Here is an 18,491-nt window from a genome sequence, read left to right on the forward strand (position 1 = left end):
TCATTTTTCTAATAATTTTATTTAAAAAGTTTCATTCTTCATTTGAAATCTTTAAGTGCCCCTCAGTACAAAAGCTTGCTGAGAATTATGTTCTCCACAAATAAAAGATACAGTTTGTCAGTAACTTTGGAAAAAACACAACATACAGAACTCTGTACACAACTAAAGCAACAAGAAAACCATCCTGATACTCACGTTCAATGCCAAACAACGCATAACACAACAGCAAAACCTTTTTTTTTTTTTCTTATCATGACTGTCTAAAGATGTTAAAACAGAAATACAGATCCTGGAGTGTTTTGAGTACTTTCTGCAGGTTTTAAATTTGTGCATACATTGACAGGAGTACAAAATGTGAAGCAGCAGCTGTGAGAATAACCAACGGACAAATTCATATTCTGGAGCAGTGATGTCCTGAGTTCACACAGGAAGAGGCACTAAGAGTTTCACTTCATTTTTTAGACTATACTTCATAATGAGTCCTCTGGTGATTTTTGAGAGGACAACATAGAGCAGTGTGCATAATTGTGAGCCGCCACTGTTTTCATGCACCACATCAGATTCCTCTCAGAAACAGACTGAGCCACTGCACACGCACTACATTTTAGCTGGGAAATCTAGTGAGGAGTCACAGAGAACATGCTTATGATTTTCGATATGCTGTTGTACAGACGTAAAATATTTCCCTTGGTCAGAGCTTAAAGCAGAAAAGATTAAAATAATTTAAGCATACAGCACTTGAAAATAAAAACAAACATATACATGAAAGGCTGACATAGAACCCTAACAATATACAGTATTGTATACACTATGTGGTTGGTTTAATATCAACTAACTCATAATGAGTAGTATGTGTTGAACTGAACAAACCTGGGACATACTGAAATTTGAAGAATTGTTTTTTAAGAAAAAAAAAATAGAAATGCGAGACTTATTGGCAGACTCTCTGTGCAGAACTTAGATGCGATGTTGAGGCAGCAGATTAAAGGGGACCTACTATGATTATTTCTGGCTCTAGTTTTATTCTGGGATTACTCTGGAGTAACTTTGAATGACTTGACGTCTTCACACTTTCCTCTAATTGGCTGAACATCTGAGGGGCAGCACACCCAGTGCTTCTTAGCATCTCCCCAAGCTTACTGAAGCAAACTGTGCCACTAACTCACTAAAAATAATGAAAGTAGCATCTGTCTGTACAGTGAACAACATCAGACATCTGCAGCAGGACATCTCTCAAGGAAATGTTAGTCATCATCTCCTTAGTGTCTCACTTCAAGTGTGCTGTTCTGGGAGGACGAGCTGTGGCTGTACAAAGACATCCACGATGAACTGATGTCAGAAAATCAGTGTTCAGAGTATCTCTGAGCTTTTGTCTGATGACTTTTACCTCATTAGTTGAGCTTTGGCCATGTTTAATATGACATTCAACTTCATATAAATGACGGAAATTTAGGAAAAGCATAATAGATCCCCTTTAAGTTTACACATTAATAAGGAAGTCAGGATCACACATCTTGGACATTCATAGCCTCCTGTGGCCAGTTGTATGTGTCCAGAATGAAGGAGTCATATTCAGGACTGTAGACATGGGACAGCACAAATGCCTCCTTGTCTTTAGGCTCTGGGTACAGTGAAGCAATGTTGTGTTTATATGCATAGTTGACAACCTGGCAGAGAAGCAGAGGTGGTAAGGAAGAGTGTATACTGTACGTCAGGAGTGATAATGCACATTATATCATTATACTTTGAATGTGAGACTGGCACTGTGGTTGAACGTACACCTACCTTCACTGCGATCTTGAAGGACACCTCTCTTATGGTGCTCAGAGGAGGATAAAGTCTTCCCTCAGCCAAGTGCTCTTCTGTCACCATGTCAGCTATCGCCTGAGAGTGACAGCATAAAATTTCTTTGATTTGAAGCAGAAACTGTTTCTCATAATAGATGTGATCAGGAAGTTCATTACAATGCTGTTGCAATCAATCAATCAATCAATCAATCAATCAATAAATAAATAAGTAAGTAAGTAAGTAAGTGACTGAACTACTGTACCTCTGCTGTGGTGAGGAAGATGTCGTCAGATATGTGCCGCACCCTGCAGGCTATCACACCCAACGCCACCCCAGGGAAGACGTAGGCGTTGTTTCCCTGCCCGGGGTAGAAGGTGCGTCCATCAGCCAGCGTCACCTTGTCAAACGGGCTTCCGCTGGCAAAAATACCACGACCCTGATCACAGATGAGATGAGGAAGAGAGCGAGATCATGGTGACTTAAAGTGTCAGGTCAGTTAAATCTAACTTAACTGACCTGACAGTGGTGTTCAGTTATGCGAAGCTGGTATTTGATCCAACTAAACCAATTCTGGCCATGTCCGTCAACTACATAATTATTCAGTATCTCTACTGAATTTTAAACCAACGAGAAACATATATCTGTAATCAGCACATTACCTCAGTGAGTTTGTAGCACTGCTCTGCTGTGCACTCTGCCTTGCTGGTAGGATTACTCAGGGCAAAGATGATCGGCCTTTCGTTGAAGGACGCCATGTCTTTGATAATCTTCTCAGTAAATGCTCCTCCAATAGCAGCCACTCCTTCACACAGAACAGAAAGAGAATTGATCCAAAAGAAATGTGTTAACTTTAACAAGCGCTGATGAGATGATGTGAACAATGGCGACATTTGTGGGATTCAGATCACGTGGGATAATTATTATCAAGATCGATTTAAAATTATAATATCTAACCTGAACATTAATAACTTTCTCATGATTTCTTCTTCAGTCTCAAAACACAGATGATGTTAAATTGAACCACATGTTATGATTTTGAATCTGAAAATAACAGTTCTAACAAGCGCTGTAAACTTGGAGATATTCAATTAAATTAAATAAACCGGGGGAATTAGTTGATTTATAGCAGATTACCGAGTTGTTATTTTGTTGAGTTGGATGGAAAGAAATTCACCTTTAACAGGTTTCTCTGTTTTTCCTCAACTTGGCCAGGTAATACCATAAACGGGTGAGAGAAACAATGCAGGTTACAAAAGGGTTTTAGATATGACAGTGAAAACGTCTGTTGAGGGATACCTCAGGATATTTAGTGCTATGGCCCACTTCTCGTACACACCTCACATTCAGGTAAGCTCACCTATAATAGCCGTGGGTTTGAGGGTGTGCACAACCTCCTCCAGAGTTTTCAGGTGTGGGTGCTCATGAGCAAACTCTTCCTTCTCGTGGTTCAGGTGGCTCCGTCCCTAAAAAAAAAAAAAAAAACTACCTTTTATTTAAACTACACATGGAGCAGTTTGGTGATTCACAAACAAGGAATTATCTGAGAGGACTAAGAAGCGAGAGGTCCACATTACCTTCACAATGAGACCCTTCGAGTCCACCATCCAGATCCTTTTGGCTGCCTCTTCTTTAGTTAACCCCTCTTTGGCCATGGCCATTATAAGGAGATGAGCAATACCCAGAGCAGCCTGGGAGGGAAAAGAAAAAAAAAAATAATAATAATAAAAAAAAAAAGTCAAAGAGTTTCCTACCTCAGCTAGCTTTGAATCTAAAATACACTCTCTCTGCGATTAAGTCCATTTAATTTCATTTTGAAACACAGCAAAATCCTGATTATTAGATCTTCTCACCTCGCCTGCTCCCTGGAACACAAAAGTGTGGTCAGACAGCTTATTCTTGGTGATCTTCAAAGCTGCTAAGACTCCAGCAACAGCTACTGAGGCAGTGCCTGAAAGAAAAAGAAATTCAATTAAATAGCAGGATATATATGATAGGACTGTCATTTAGAATGACGCAGAATTAGTTTAGGACCATCTAAAGTGGCAAATTCTTTTAGCGGAGGCCAGAAATCCACTCAGATTTTTCCCTCCATTACTACGTTCAAAATCTATCTAGTGACCCCTTGTGGTCAGGCAGACACTGATTTACATCACAAAATCTGACAGAAAGTGCAGGTTTCATAATTCTGCATTTAAGTGAATTTTTAAGTTTCAGTTCATCATTCATTCATTCATTTATTTATTCATTCATACATACATATACTGCATCTTATTTAGAGTAACTCCAACTTAGAGCTGCAATAGTGAACCGAAACGCATGTCTTTGAGAAGAAGCCGGACTACCTGGAGGAAACCCATGCAGGCACGGGGAGAACATGCAAACTCCACATAGAAAGGCCTCTCTAACCGCTCTAACCACAATGCTGCCCCCATCAGTTTCAGCTATCTTTCCACCCCCAAAAAAATAAATAGATAAAAGAATAAAAATAGCAGCAAACTTGACTGTACTGTACTGACCTGTACTATTAAAGTTTAATCATCAACTCCATACCAGCAAGATGCAGCTTTTAATAAAAAAAAAAAAAAAATATGACTTGGGAGTCACATATGGTTTATACTTGGTGTTAGAGTGGTTAAATCTGGAAACAACTTTATCAACCAACTATCCCATTTGAATGTGGCCTATTTTTAAATCTTCCTCCTGTGATTGGTGGAAATTCTGGGAAACAGATGACCAATTACTATATACATACACTGGTTGCTTGATGGCTAAAGACATTAGAGTAAAAAGGTCCTGAAAGTGGTGTTGTACCTTGGATGTCGTCGTTGAAGGTACAGTATCGATTCCTGTATTTGTTAAGGATGCGAAAGGCGTTGCTGTTGGCGAAATCCTCAAACTGAATCAGACAGTTCATCCCGTACCTTCGATGTGACAGTGAACAGTCAGACACCAATCACGTTCACATTTTCTGTTCATTCATGTTTCCACTCACTTGTCCGTCACAGCCTGCATAAACTCGTCAATCAGGTCATCATACTCCTTCCCTCTGATTCTCTTGTGCTTGAGTCCAATGTACAGGGGATCATCGAGCAGCGTCTGGACCAAAAATATTACACTTAATCAGTAAAAGAATGGGAGCCGTTAAGCTCTGATCATGTCTGTGAATCTCCAGTGACCACACAAGTAATCTGTAGTTTTCTAAACTTATCAGATACGGACTCGAGGACGGCTGAAGAGAGACAGATAACAAAGTGCTGCTACAGCTCATAAACACTGATAACACCCCGTCTGAAGATCACCTGGTTGTCTGTGCCAACATCCAGCAGCACTGGGAGACACTGCTGTGGCTGAACACCTCCGCAGGCCGTGTAGAGAGCCAGTTTCCCAACAGGTATCCCCATCCCATAGCTGCCCAGGTCACCCAGGCCGAGGATACGCTCCCCATCTGTCACCACAATAGCCTACACAGACACACATCACCATTGTAATGATGCACTATCAACTTGTCTGGGACACTGGGACAAACTGCAGCATGTGTCTGTACACACACCTTTATGTTTTCTTCCGGCCAGGAGTTGAGCATGGTGGCGACGTGGCCTCTATCATGAATAGTAATGAAGAGTCCTCTGTAATCAAGTCATTTGTATTAATGAAATGTTAATAGTGGCAGCACTGCAGAGCTGTGATTAAAGATTTGATTCCTTTGATGAAACAAAATTTCTGACAAACCTGCAGAGTTTTATTGAGAGCACTTTTTATACTTTTTTAAAAATACATTGTTGAAATATTTTTTCTGATAAAAAAAATGTTTTTTAATGGCTCAAAATATGAAAAGTGTCATCCTTTGCTTGTGAAAAGGACATTTGAACAGGTGTGAATTAGGTAACGGCTCAACAAAAGGTCCTCTGTAAATTCTCACCGTGGTCTCCTGAAGGCGAGTCCGTACTGTTGGCAAGCCAAGCCAACGGTGGGGGTGTACACGATGGGCATGAACTCCTCAATGTCGGATGTCAACAAATGGTAGAACAGCTTCTCGTTCCTGTCCTGTAGCGCCATCAACAGGATGTACCTGAGACAGGCAGAGAGAAGTCGCTCAAACAAACATTTTTCCACGGGGACTGTTTAAGTGCTCATTTAACTTAATCTGCTGCTGCAGTGTGAATGTATCGAACAAGACATCAGCGTACTTTCTTCAGCCTGCGCTCTTACTTGTCGAGGGTATTGGTGCGTGTTTCATAGCTCTTCATGACACGCAGGACTTGCACATCCTGTGAGAGGAAACAGGGGGGCAGCAGGCCATGGATGCCCAGTTGTAAGCGCTCTTCCAGGGTGAATGCCATTCCCTGCATGGTGGAAGGAATGAGGTTACGCAACATGAAGTCTACAAACCAAATAAGAAGTCATACAACCCAAACCACAGTGACTCATGTGTTAGTCATCACGGTGTGACTCACAACTACAACAAAATGGAGTGGTCTGCTTGGTCTTTCCCTCAAAATTATGCATGTCTCTAATCCAAATGGAAACAGTGGTGGTGAAAGGCCACTCTGAAAAGTCTTACAGTGTGAACATAAGTGAGGGCAGTGAATAAGATATACTTTTACTCAGGCATGCTGTCTGACTATGGATAACATCTCTGCTCTTGTCTTGTCATTGGCAGTGATTAGAGGGGAGGTTTAATCTATTTATTCTGCCCAATAGTGTGGGAGCCTGACCTCACTCCCCAGTCAGCTCAGCTTCTTTCTTCCTCTCTGCTTTATCACTCTCTCTGTTTCCTTGATTGTTGCATGTCAGCGGAAACACTGACCTAAATGGGAGTATGTTGGTTTCAGTGTGTTGCTGTGTTTTTGTGAACACACCCATTCTCCAGGTAAATTATTCATACCAGTGGAGTCGGGTGTGAAATGTGATACTCCATTTATTGTTTGGTTACCAACAGCAACCACAGCGTACACTCAGAATATCATCACATTCGCCTGTGACGCCTCCCATTCAAGAGTTCTGATGAACAGCTGAACGACACTGCACAGCTTTAAGTTGCATACTTTATAGCAACTCTTACTGTAGCTGCAAACAACAATACCCTGTAGAGCACATGGTCTGTTTCACAGAAGCCATTCAGAGGAGATATGTCGATACACACATGCCTAAAATACCAGACACAAGACAAAGTCAACGTGGAGGACATTTAAAAAAAGATCAAGTAAAAGCCATCAATGTGGATGGAAAACTGTTCACACATACAACAGGTGGATTTTAAAGCAACAGGCCCCGGAGCACTCACATGTAAAAGGCCTTGTCCCATTTCAAATCTCTTTCTAGCCATTTGTGTCATTTTTGCATTAGTTGTGTTGGGTCGCCTTCAAACAATTATAGTTTTTTTTTTTATCATTGTCTTTTCCTTTTGTAGTTCTTTTGTGTTTGTATTTTATAATTGTGTGTCAGTTGTGTAACTTTCTTACAAGACTAAGAGTCAACTGACACAGAGGCTATGGTCTTCAGGCACCCCTGAGCCTGTGCACAGTAGATCTACTAACACTAACATTACTGAGTTAACAGGATTAACCTAAACCTATTAGAGTGAGCAGGTAAAGAAGCATCAAATTTAAGTGCCACTAACCAGGATTTATGGACTACAAGCTACTTCAATACACAAGGAATGGAGTCAAAGTATGAGATAAACTTTCCAAATGAGCCCAGGTCAAACCTTATCCTGATTTACTGTGTTATGACAAAATTAATTATTTAATTATGAGCTCTTTTATAGTCTGTACACAAGTTATTGCAATCAGTGTGTAATTTGGGAGAGAATGACAGCTTGTGTTCTGGTTGTGCAAATATAGGTACCGGGATGCATTATATAATATACAGAGCAAAATATAATGAAAACAGAGGGGGTACTATCACACAAACGTTATAAAAGCCACATGAGACCACAGCTAAGAGTTGTTTAACAGCAGTGAATTTCATAAAACGAAGAATACACAAAACAAAACAATTATGTTTAACTTTTGCTAAAGACTATGGCTCTGTTTTCTGATTGCATGCACAAAACTGACCTGTGAGACAGCATGTAACTGCTGACTATACATCAGGGAAGGAACTGTGGCTGACCTTCTATCAGCCTAAATCAAAGCAGTAAAACCAGCTGAAGCTTCACTATCTATCCTCGCAGAACAGCCATGCAGGGAAAAAAAGAATTCCCTGTTTAAGCAGACTTTGGAACCCTTCTGTAAAACCCCTGGTGAGTCACATGGTGGATGTTCATTTTTAGATCAGCTCTAGCGCCGTCAAGGCTGCAGCCTGATCTTGAGGAGAAACATGTTGTCTGTCTAACTTCAAAAATACTATTATTTCCATGCGGTGACTTTGAAAGCAGGACATTCCGTGGTGTTGCAGTACTATTTGTCATTCAATGACATCAGGATGTCTCAAAGAATATGAACTATAAAAGCAGGATAATCATAGTAGGCCACCAATTCCCCTTCAGGCTACGTGATGATATTTCTTGTGCTTTCTTGAGACTGAGAGGAGGCAGAGTGGTCCAATAATGCTGGAGGAATCCAAAGGGAGACTATCTCAATGCAGATAGGAGCTGTGACATCCACATAGCACTCCTAATGTGTAAATATGGCACTTGTATGGTATTCCATGTTTATATATGTTCCACCACTATAGGATGTGGGCGTTGTGTTGTATGTAGACACAGTCATGTGAATGCGGTGCAGGTTCAGGTGAGCATATTTGTTAAAGAAGGCATGAATTAGCCCACTTTCTATACATACATATACAGTTAGTATGACTGTGTAATTATTTTTTTCCTAGTGGTTATTATTAATACTTTTCATACGTATTTTGATGCAGGATTGTGCACAAAAATTAAGTAAACCTGACAAAATGTGAATAACTGCAGTGGTGAAATGTGAATCTCAGTCCATTATGATGATTAAGTGCATATTTTTGGGTGTTGCTGTCTGTTAGACAAAAGATAACACACCTTGTGAACTGTCATAACATTTTATAGAGCAGAAGATAATTATTCAATCAAGGAAGCAGTCGGTAGATAAAGCAGAAATGTGGATAATCATTATAGAGATACAGCCTTGATAGAAAAACGGACAGGCCTTATGTCTACTGCATTATATTCATATGTGACAAACTGACGGCACCTCATGTCCTTAATGGCCTTGATATTTTGAGTTTTAAGAAAAATCATTTGTTTTGGTGGCTGTGAGGAAACGGCAGGGCTCACCTTGTTGAGGTGCGGGTTTCTGGTGATGTCATAGCCCCGCTTCTTGGTGCTGACGCTGACCTTGCGGTTCGTCCCGGAGTGGCAGAGCCGCACAGCCCGGAGAGAGGCCCTGTCTGCCGCCGGGATCCCCGCTGGGGGCCCGGCGGGCCCGGTGAAGACCCTCACCCCGCCAGCTACCGTCCGCCTGCACAGACCCAGGGCGGCTCTTCCCGAGAGGGAGTTCATGCTGCAAAAACACAACCAACACGATATTTTGGGGTTTAGGTGGCAGGGCTGTTTTTAAGTCCTAGCTCGACCCGGAGACGTGCCGAGCATACCGCTCAGTCAGCAGGTCTGTCCTCCGGTAAACAACCTGCAGCCATTCATTACACTGATGAAAACACTACAACAACGCAGACACAGTAGGATTGTGGACTTTAAATCTCCAGCCGATGTGTTCAGCGTCCTCACACTTATTTGCTGCCGTGTGAGGCATCACGACAGCAGATAAGTGTAATTCTCAGCCGGCGGGTTTTTATCACAATTCACTGTTTTCTTTATGCAGCAACGGTCGCGGCTAACGCTAGCTAGCTTAGACGCTAAAGAGACGTCGGTGCCGTTTTACCTGAGATAAATAAAAAAAAAAACCCAGGACGTGAGGTGAAGCTGCCGAACCGGACTTGGACCTTCACAGGAGATGCTCCCTGAGGTGCTGCTCGGCTGTAGCTGTGTGGATGTTGCGGAGGATCGTTGGGAAACAGCTGGTCCGGCAGCCCTTCACTTCGGCGTCTTCACTTCCGCCGGCCAGCCCCAGCCCTTCAGAGCGACGGGGCAGCCAATCACAGAGCAGCATCTGGAGACCACGCCCCCCCCCCCCCCCCACACCCGGCCCACTTCCGGTTCCTACAACGTAAACACAAACCTTCACTAACACAACAACACTTCTCTTAAATCATCATGCACTGTGTGCCATTGTTGCTATGGTGAGATTTCCATGGATTAACATTGTTCCATAACATCCAGCTTAGAGAAAAAAAAACATAGTTTAAATCTTAGTCATGCACAGAAGATCTCTGGACCTCTGTCCATAAATGCATTACAGTTTGTAGCTCCCTCTGCTGGATTGACCAGCTTCTCCCAGTCAGAGTCACTGGAATAGGACAATAAAAGCCTAAAACTAAAGATCAGACAGGCCTCTTATGATAGTTAACAGTGCATCATTTATTTGGAGTAACAGGTCTATAACTATAAAACCTGCCAAGAGAAATTCATTCATTCATTCTTTAAAATTTAAGTTAAAGTAGTGTCAAGTAAAAGTACACTGTGTCGTCAGAAAAACACCTGAAGTTCATGAAAGTATTCTTTACGCAGCCTGTTAGTCATATTACTGTATCATCATTACTGTCCTGTTTTTTTTTTCACAAGTTCTGCTTTAATGTAGTGTTTGGTTGAGGTGGAGCTGATTTAATGTTTCGATATTGTTGAGTAGTAGTAGTAGTCATATCACAATGCAGCATATTTTATGACAAACATTTTTTGTGGGGTAAAATCTTGGACTTTAAAGTAACAAGTAACTACAATTGTTCAACAGATATGGGGGTAAAAGTACATTATACTTCGGCAGAGAAGAAGTACCCCAAAACTACTTACATTGAACCCTTGAGTAAATATAAGTGGTTATTTATTACCACTACATGTAACAAGGTGGAGAGAGACATGCTCAAAGCTCCTGATGTTAATATTATTTGACATGTATAAAATATTAATGAGTAAAACCACAAGGCCCACATATGTACATTTTAATATCTTTAAAATAAAACATAAGAAAATGACCCACTCCGTTGGTAGCTGTATCTAAAAAGGTTTATTAAAAACATGTCATGGCATGTCTATTCATGCTTAATGGACATTCCAGAAAATCATAATTGTATTTATATGCCAATATTTTGGTCTTCATTCAAAGCATACAGCAAACCTTCACAAGTCTCCCCTGACTCTGTCCATTGTTCTACATTTGTACTTGCAGTGTACTTTCCAAAGCTGTTAGTCTAATATCTTATGGATTAAGAAAAAAATTACTTTAAGTAGTACAAGAAATTCAGCAAAAATAGGAAATTCTATATAAAAAAGCAAATACACTGCATCTGTCTACAAAAGCACACATGGCATGTTCTGACTGAGAGAGATAAATAAAGATAAAAACGTACTTCAAACTGTTTGACGTTTACTGCACAAGCACTAAAAAGGATAATTTTATCCATCACCAGATGAAAAGAAATACAAATTACAATTAATGCAACTAGAATAAAAGTCATATTAATCACCTTGATAACGAGAAAACCAGACTTAATATAGCTGCACCTCATTTGAAGCGTACAGCCACAACTGAGCAGTTTTCATTTATACATAAAAATTGTTGCCTTACGAAGAACTCCTTCAAATGAAATATTTTTCCATACAAAAGGTTTAGAGTACAGCAAAAAAAATGTCCTTCCATGTTGATGGAACAGGCAACAGAAGTTACCTGCAATTTATCTTCATTTTCACCATTCTGGAAACATTTAGGAAAATGTAAAAAAAATAAAATAAAAAATTAAATTAAACTTTGAAAAATGGAAATGCTTTAGATGACTACACTGGGTCCACTACGGGAGCTTCTATCCTGCAAGAGAAAAGTGACAAAGTTAAATTAAAGAGGGAGATAAAAGTGATCACAACCCAAAGTATTGGACAACATCAATTATTGACCTGATGATGGTGCTACAAGAAAGGTTAAGAAATGTCTAACGTTATTAAAGTTTCCCCTGAGGGGACCATGATGGTCTTCACCACATTTCAGGGCAAATCATCTAATAGCTTTTAAGACATTTCAGGAAACCCACAAATGTCAACCTTATTGTTTAAATGCTACTAATATGGTTAAAAAGTGATGAAGGACAGAAGTCTCAGCAGCGACACACATAGAATCGCTTGGAGCAGATGTCCAGTTCAGAGTTTTAGGTTCTGTTTGTCACTGTCTGTGTATGTGGTTTCTTACAGAAAGGCGGTTCTGGTTCCTCCGGCCGTTGCTGTTTCCAGCCCCGATGTCAATGGAGAAGTAGCTGGGGGGCTTCTCTGGCCAGCCGTTCCCCTTCCCTCCAGTAGGTCTCCTGCTGTACTCTTCGTCTGAGCTCCAGGATCCGTTGTGACGCTCAGGAGGGGAATAGCTTCTCTCCCTCCGAGACGCTTTGCTGCGGAGCTCCTCCATCAGACCATTGCGACTTCGGTTTTGAGGTCTGGATCCACCCGATCGCCTCCCTCCGGAGCCTCCTCCCTCATTTCTCGAGCCGCTGTATGGCGCTCTTCCTCGCCTGTTGTCTGAGTTGGAGTCATCGCTGTAATCAAACATGACTTCCCGCCGGGAAGGTGGGACAGCTCTGTCTCTGTACCTACGACTGTCCTGGGAGGCACCTCCTCCAGAGCGATTTGTACTCCCACTGGACTGACTAGAGATTCTGGGGGCACTCCGGGCTGCACCTCCACCTCCAGGCCCCCTCCGAGAGGAAAAGCTGGCCACACGTTGGATGATCGGAGGCAGAGTGATCACCCTTCTCTCCACGCCTCTCACCCCCATTTCATCCAAAGCGGAAAGCATACTTGGGGGTCCGGGTGTGTAGGGAACTGCTGGAGGAGCCAGTTGGGGCTGAATTTGAGGCTGCAGTTGTAACGGATGTATATTCTGGACTGCAGGTGGCGCCATTTGGGGTGCCACATCCAACCCCCGAACCTGGTTCTCCAGGTAGTCCAGCATCTGGTTATGGCCTTGAGTGTTGCCATGCACGCTGCCGTTCATATGGTGTGGAGGAGGAGGGGGCTGCTGCTGCAGGACCATAGGAGACAGCTGCATGGGAGCCATGGCAAAGTTTTCTTTGGTGGGATATTCTGACAAGGAACCTGGAAAAAAAAGTAAAGAAAATGTTCAGAGTTTATGAAATAAGCTGGAGAGATGACCTTTAACCCCACGTTTAATGGCCACCAGGGGACAGGAAAAACAAGGATTATAACTAATTCTATCTAACTGTAACTGGAGGAGCCTCAGCTGTCCATCTATTTATTGTTTTCCTGTCAAAAGCTCATTTGATTGGTTTTGCAGTTTTATTTATGAAACTAGTTTATTGACAATTCTCTCAAGAAAGCTGCACGTTGGATCAATGGAAGTCAAACATATCACCTTGTCACCAAAAGAAGATTCTGTGAATTGAATTGATTCTTGACAGATGATGAGAAACATTAGCTCTCATTTGGCATTGTGTTTGTGGCTACCTGTTCCCAGTATTTACACTTCTAAAAGTGTAAATCATGTTTGTCAGTCACGCGTTTGTGTATCTGCTGTTTTGTGGTGCTTAAATCTAGAAAAGGGGATTAATCTCTAATATTCTTCTATATTTTTGATTAATGACAAAAATGTCTTTTACATGAAATGAATCCAGATGACTAGTAAATAAAAAAGATCTAAAGATAAGGTTTGGCTCTTTTTTTTAGCCCAGAGTTTTACCCTTTAGGTGACATAACTATGAGAGCTAAACATCAAAGACAGCACCTTTCCACCCGCTCATGAAACCAACTCAAACAACACACCCTTGAATATGAGCAAGCATGCAACAAAGGATCACAAGAGTTGTTATTGTGCTTTTGTCTCCCTCACCTGAGTACAGTATGGGGACGCCCTTGGAGGAGGCATTGGAGCTGATGGGAGCGTAGATGGGTTGGCCATTCATCCAGGGAGCCATAGCCTTCTGAGCCTCCCGCAGCCTCCTGTGCTGCATCACAACTGAAATCACAGCAGAGAAGACAAGAGCGGTGGTTGACTGGCTAAATGTTGCTTTTTGGGCTTGAACTTGTGAGTTGTAGGATTTTAGCAGGACTAATAAAAACCACAACAACATTAGGATCAATGAAAAATGATATGAACGACCTAGAGCTTTTACTCAAGTAAGATACTTAGAACTAGAATTACTTTCATATATAAATAGTTTGTTTGAGCACTTCTGGTTTATAGCTAATTTAAAATTCAAATCACTGATACCTGTCCATTTCAACAACAAAAATGCAAAACCTTTCATTTGCTCATAAAACATGATGTGTTGTTTAGATTACTTGACTCATTTGCATATAAAGAAGTTAACATCAGAACTGCTCTAACATTAGGGTTAGGCTTAGACGATAACGATAACTATACTGGTACGTATTCTACTGAACAGCAAAGTTTCAGCACACACAGTCTGTAACACATCCATACTTCTACTCAAGCGACATCTCGAAGTTACTTTAATAAAAAAAAAATAAAACAATAATTCTTCCTCCACTGTATTTAGACGTGTGGCTCCTGACTGGCTCGGGTAAATTTGCCTCTCTACCTTCTTCTGGGCAGCAGCATGTCTGCGGACAACACGGACAGCGGACGTAGCAGCAGCACTTCTGCGGGCAGCACTGACAGCAACATATGCACAAAAGCATGATAAGCAGCAGGGCACCGAGGATGATAAGCAGGACTGTCAGCCAATCTGGAACAAAGAGAAACACGGTCACTGACTTTGACTGTTGCACTCCAAACGTCTGCTTTTTAAACCAAATCATCTTATCGGCTGGAGAGACGTACGATACACAATGAGCTTGACTTCACGATCGGAGTCTCCTGTCGTGTCGCCGGCAGCATCGACGGCGCAGAAATACACACCATTATCCCACCACATCACCTCATTGATGACCAGGTCAGCCTCTGTTGACCGACAGTGTGAGGTGGAAGTCAAACAAAACAGCGACACGCACGGTTTTTCATACAAAATGCAACGTGAAAGAAAAACTCTTCATAGATAGACGTGTATCTTGTATTTTGGGTATCTGTATCTGCCGGCTCTGAAGCTTCTCCAGTTCTGCTGAAGAAATCAGGAATACCAGCGCTGTTATTATGGATTAAGGATCAAACTCACTGTTTTGAATGGTAATTTTGCGTTCTCTGTAATCTGCACCCAGTATGGGCTCATTGAGGCCTCTCTTCTGGATCACTGTGCGGACTGTGCGCTGGCGGTCGGGGCAGTCATTGGAGGGGTCCTGACCCAGCTGCAGAGCAGCTTGAAATCCTTCAGAAACAGGAAAAGAGCAAAAAGGGTTCAATTCATTGTAGCTTTTCTTTCATATCAGAGTCAGTTTGACTCAAGACGGCTATATATATATGTTAGTTAATAATAACAGCACATACAAATGTTTCTTGCTGACGCTTTAGGATATTTTCTTTATGGTGGCATATTTTTATATAAAATAGAGTCTAAAAACTTCTATGATTACACTGCTGAATCTGGACCATTTTTACACAGCAATCACTAATGTAACCAGACATTTTCATTTCATTTCATTAAAATAAATGGTTTAAAGTTTGCTACATTATGGCCCATTAAAGCACCCCTGCAGTCTCACCTGTGGAGTAGTACTCCAGCACTGGGTCTTTACAGAAGGACTTGTATCTCCAGGTGAGCAGGACATCCTGAGCAGGTGCTGAGGTTGTATAATCACAGCGCAGAATCACTGAGGCAAACAGAGTGGTTCGCCTTTCTGTCTCGGGAACGATCACCTGGATGGACAGAAGCTCTGATCCAAAGAGGAGAAAACGTGAAATAACACTCTACACGACACACGACTCTCAGTGTAACTTTACAAACAAAAACACTGCTGCGTGTTTTTGTTAAAGGTCGGCTCTTCGGAAAAGAATCTGACCAGACAGGTTAAAAGTTTACTCTTCCCCTGTGCACAACAGGTGTACTATTTCATTAGAAAACGCCCGTCAGTCATAATTAGAGAGAGAGAGAAAACAAGCTGATGACAGGCAACTGAGAAAAGTGTTTTCTAAGGTCTCAATTGATCAACTGTTCAAGTATTTAAGGCCAATTCATTCATTGGAAGTGAGGCAAAAACGACAATTTGCCAACGCTTGAGTTGATATGTACAAATTGCTTTACTCTGCCTGTCCAAAAGTTCCAATCCTAAAGGAGCTCAGTTTAATCATTTAGAGGATGTTTGAGAAGCTGGATCTATCATAAGAATGTGCTCAAATAATAATTATTATGAATTATCTACAGCCAGGTCCAAAACCTGAGATCGCTGGTTCTCAACATGATATTCTGACTTACTGAAAAGAACTAGTTAACTTCTGACAGTATAATACAATACTTGATCAGTAACTATGAGAAATTTTAATCTCAAGGGAGAATTGAAATGATAAAGCAGCCATGAACAGAATGAATATACAGCTGCAACAGGAAGTTTTAAACTTGTTGAATTAAGTGCGAATAGGACCTAAAATGTCAGGCCATGTCATTATCTATATTACATCTATTAACTAACAATCATTTAAACTAAAAGCACAAATCATTGAATTGTTTTTCACCATTCAAACATTCACACTGTGTAGGAAGAAAAAAGTACGTGAACTCTTCACCTACTGGCATCAACTAAAGCTAATTGAAATCTGAAATCCAGTCTGGTGTCAAAACAAGCATCCGCTAATGTGATCCCTGCCACAACAAAAATTAAAATCTCAGACTTAAGTCCAAGAGAGCTCTCCAAGAGTTTAGATGTTCATCGGGTCACAGAGAACTGTGTGTAATGGAGATTATTAAACTTAAAGGAATCAATGGAGCTGGTTAACATCCGTGTTCATGAGCAGATCATTCAACATGCATGGTGTATTAAATTATGAAAAATTATAATTAGGCCATTTTAAATCTCAACCAAAGTGCCTTGAATATGAATTACGTTGAGCATTGCGCTGTGGAATAATCAGTTATTTAATCAGTTAAATCAACAGGCAATTCTCCAATTTGATCATTTATTAAAAACTCAAGAAAAGTGTGAATTTACTTGTGTCAAACTCTTAAACTGCTTTTCTCTTTTTGGGCGTTTTTTGGGGGGTTTGGTTTAAAAAATAACAACAAAAACTGAGTCAACAAATTAATTATCTGGTTAATCTGATTAATGATTTTCATTTCAGCGGGGCCTCTTAATGGTTGTTTTGAAATATTGTCAGACTTCAGTTAATTATGTAACTCAAACGTTATTTAACACACATGTGAGCTATTACACAAATATTATCCCACTAATAAAATTTAAGAAGGAAAGTTTTCCACACCGTTTAGAGGAATGAACTTTTGTCAGACCTTTGTGGGTCCGGTGCTGGTCCAGATATCTACAAATACTCAACAGGCCTACGCTTTTATCTTTATTTATTTATTTAGTTAGTTAGTTAGTTATCAGCTTTGGCATGAAAAAGAAAATCCTATTGAACTATTTAAGGGAATGATCCAGGTGATCCAAAATAAACGTGAACAGGACTAATGCCGTGTGGTCACGTGACTCGGCCTCGAGCTGTTTGTTCCGTGTCGATAATTAACTTTGACACAAAAAAAAAAAAAAAAAACGAGTTTCGACTGTTTGCTTTGGAGGCTTCTTCGGACATTTCCAGCAAACACAAAGCGGCAGATATGTTAAATAAAAAGAAAACGGCCATGAAGCGGAGATCGTACTTTGTGTTCAGACTCACCTGTCGGCAGGTGAACCAGCAGCAGCACCGTCAGTATCACATTTCCCATCGCGTCGATCTTTTTCCTTCCGCGGAAGCGTCCCGCTTTTTTTTTTTTTTTTGTTTTATGGCCGACTCACAATCCGCCCACAACCCCGAAAAGGCCGACGAAGCCGGCTGTTCTCCTAAAGCCGCATGTGGATCGGTACCGACCGGGACAGACCAAAAACCAGCAGCCGGTTCCCGTCCGTGTCGGAGCCCCTCCGGCTCCAGGTGACATCACTGACTCCGCCCCCTCGGACAGGTACAACATGGAGGAGGGAGCAGAGAGCGGGATGTCTTTTCTCCAAATCCGTCATTTTCACCTGACCAGAAACAATCTCAGCAACTTTGTCTACAAACGTGAAGGTGTGGCATGAATTTAATTATAAGAAAAGTGTTTTTACTTCGCTGGAGAATAAGTTTCATATGAAAAAGACTTACAGACAGTGAAATGCTGCATGTTAAAGTTTCATCCATAGATTTAGTTTGATAAAGCACAGTTTGTTTTATTTTTTCCTCTACCTCACAGCTCTGTGCAGTGATAGTTTAAGAGAAATGAATCAAAATAAAAACATTATTAATTAGTAAATATTTCATCCACCTCCTTGCTGTTGCGGTGAGTTCACTCAAATGCTGTTTTCATGGCAGATGTATACACGTTTCATGTGAATGTACCGCCCACAGGATTAACCTTCAGGTTGGTCTGGGCCTCAGTAAAGCGCTGACATTACAGGGGGGGTGAAACTTATCAATGTGAATGGAAATGGAGTGCAGTTGAAGTGCGTCTCGTCTGTGACAAACAGCCCGAGTGTAAAGTCCAATCTCAGAGTTGGAGCTCTTTGTGAGAGCGCGTTTACATCCCCGGTCTGGACCCTGTCC

General features: G+C 41.2%; 2 protein-coding genes across 2 annotated transcripts; both read right to left on the reverse strand.

Moving 5' to 3' along the window:
• me3 (malic enzyme 3, NADP(+)-dependent, mitochondrial) lies at positions 1 to 9,803 on the reverse strand. The gene is made up of 15 exons (XM_029530092.1): positions 9,645 to 9,803; positions 9,041 to 9,266; positions 5,998 to 6,131; positions 5,708 to 5,857; positions 5,339 to 5,414; positions 5,088 to 5,249; positions 4,781 to 4,884; positions 4,600 to 4,709; positions 3,639 to 3,736; positions 3,363 to 3,476; positions 3,146 to 3,251; positions 2,448 to 2,590; positions 2,051 to 2,224; positions 1,786 to 1,884; positions 1 to 1,667 (listed from the first exon to the last, which is right to left on the reverse strand). Exons 2-15 carry the CDS (start codon positions 9,263 to 9,265, stop codon positions 1,506 to 1,508), a joined length of 1,857 nt encoding a protein of 618 aa, XP_029385952.1. The 5' UTR covers position 9,266; positions 9,645 to 9,803; the 3' UTR covers positions 1 to 1,505.
• Positions 9,804 to 10,864: 1,061 nt separating this feature from the next.
• ildr1b (immunoglobulin-like domain containing receptor 1b) lies at positions 10,865 to 17,865 on the reverse strand. Its single transcript, XM_029530497.1, has 8 exons — positions 17,592 to 17,865; positions 15,473 to 15,643; positions 14,989 to 15,138; positions 14,658 to 14,777; positions 14,416 to 14,562; positions 13,704 to 13,829; positions 12,057 to 12,952; positions 10,865 to 11,681 (listed from the first exon to the last, which is right to left on the reverse strand). The coding sequence occupies exons 1-8, from the start codon at positions 17,638 to 17,640 to the stop codon at positions 11,643 to 11,645; spliced, it is 1,698 nt and encodes a 565-aa protein (XP_029386357.1). The 5' UTR covers positions 17,641 to 17,865; the 3' UTR covers positions 10,865 to 11,642.
• Positions 17,866 to 18,491: the final 626 nt, after the last annotated feature.

Source organism: Echeneis naucrates, chromosome 21, assembly GCF_900963305.1.
Source record: "Echeneis naucrates chromosome 21, fEcheNa1.1, whole genome shotgun sequence".
Taxonomy (NCBI): domain Eukaryota; kingdom Metazoa; phylum Chordata; class Actinopteri; order Carangiformes; family Echeneidae; genus Echeneis; species Echeneis naucrates.

Bases quoted from the DNA above. Each gene is read 5' to 3' on its own strand.
- me3 (XM_029530092.1), bottom strand. From the start codon at position 9,265: ATGAACTCCCTCTCGGGAAGAGCCGCCCTGGGTCTGTGCAGGCGGACG. The intron at 2,591-3,145 runs GTGAGCTTACCT...TTCTGTGTGAAG, and splicing joins CAAACCCACGGCTATTATAG to GAGTGGCTGCTATTGGAGGA. The intron at 1,885-2,050 runs GTACAGTAGTTC...TGTCACTCTCAG, and splicing joins TCTTCCTCACCACAGCAGAG to GCGATAGCTGACATGGTGAC.
- ildr1b (XM_029530497.1), bottom strand. From the start codon at position 17,640: ATGGGAAATGTGATACTGACGGTGCTGCTGCTGGTTCACCTGCCGACA. The intron at 14,778-14,988 runs GTGAGTTTGATC...GTCGGTCAACAG, and splicing joins CAAAATTACCATTCAAAACA to AGGCTGACCTGGTCATCAAT. The intron at 11,682-12,056 runs GTAAGAAACCAC...TTTCTCTTGCAG, and splicing joins GGAACCAGAACCGCCTTTCT to GATAGAAGCTCCCGTAGTGG.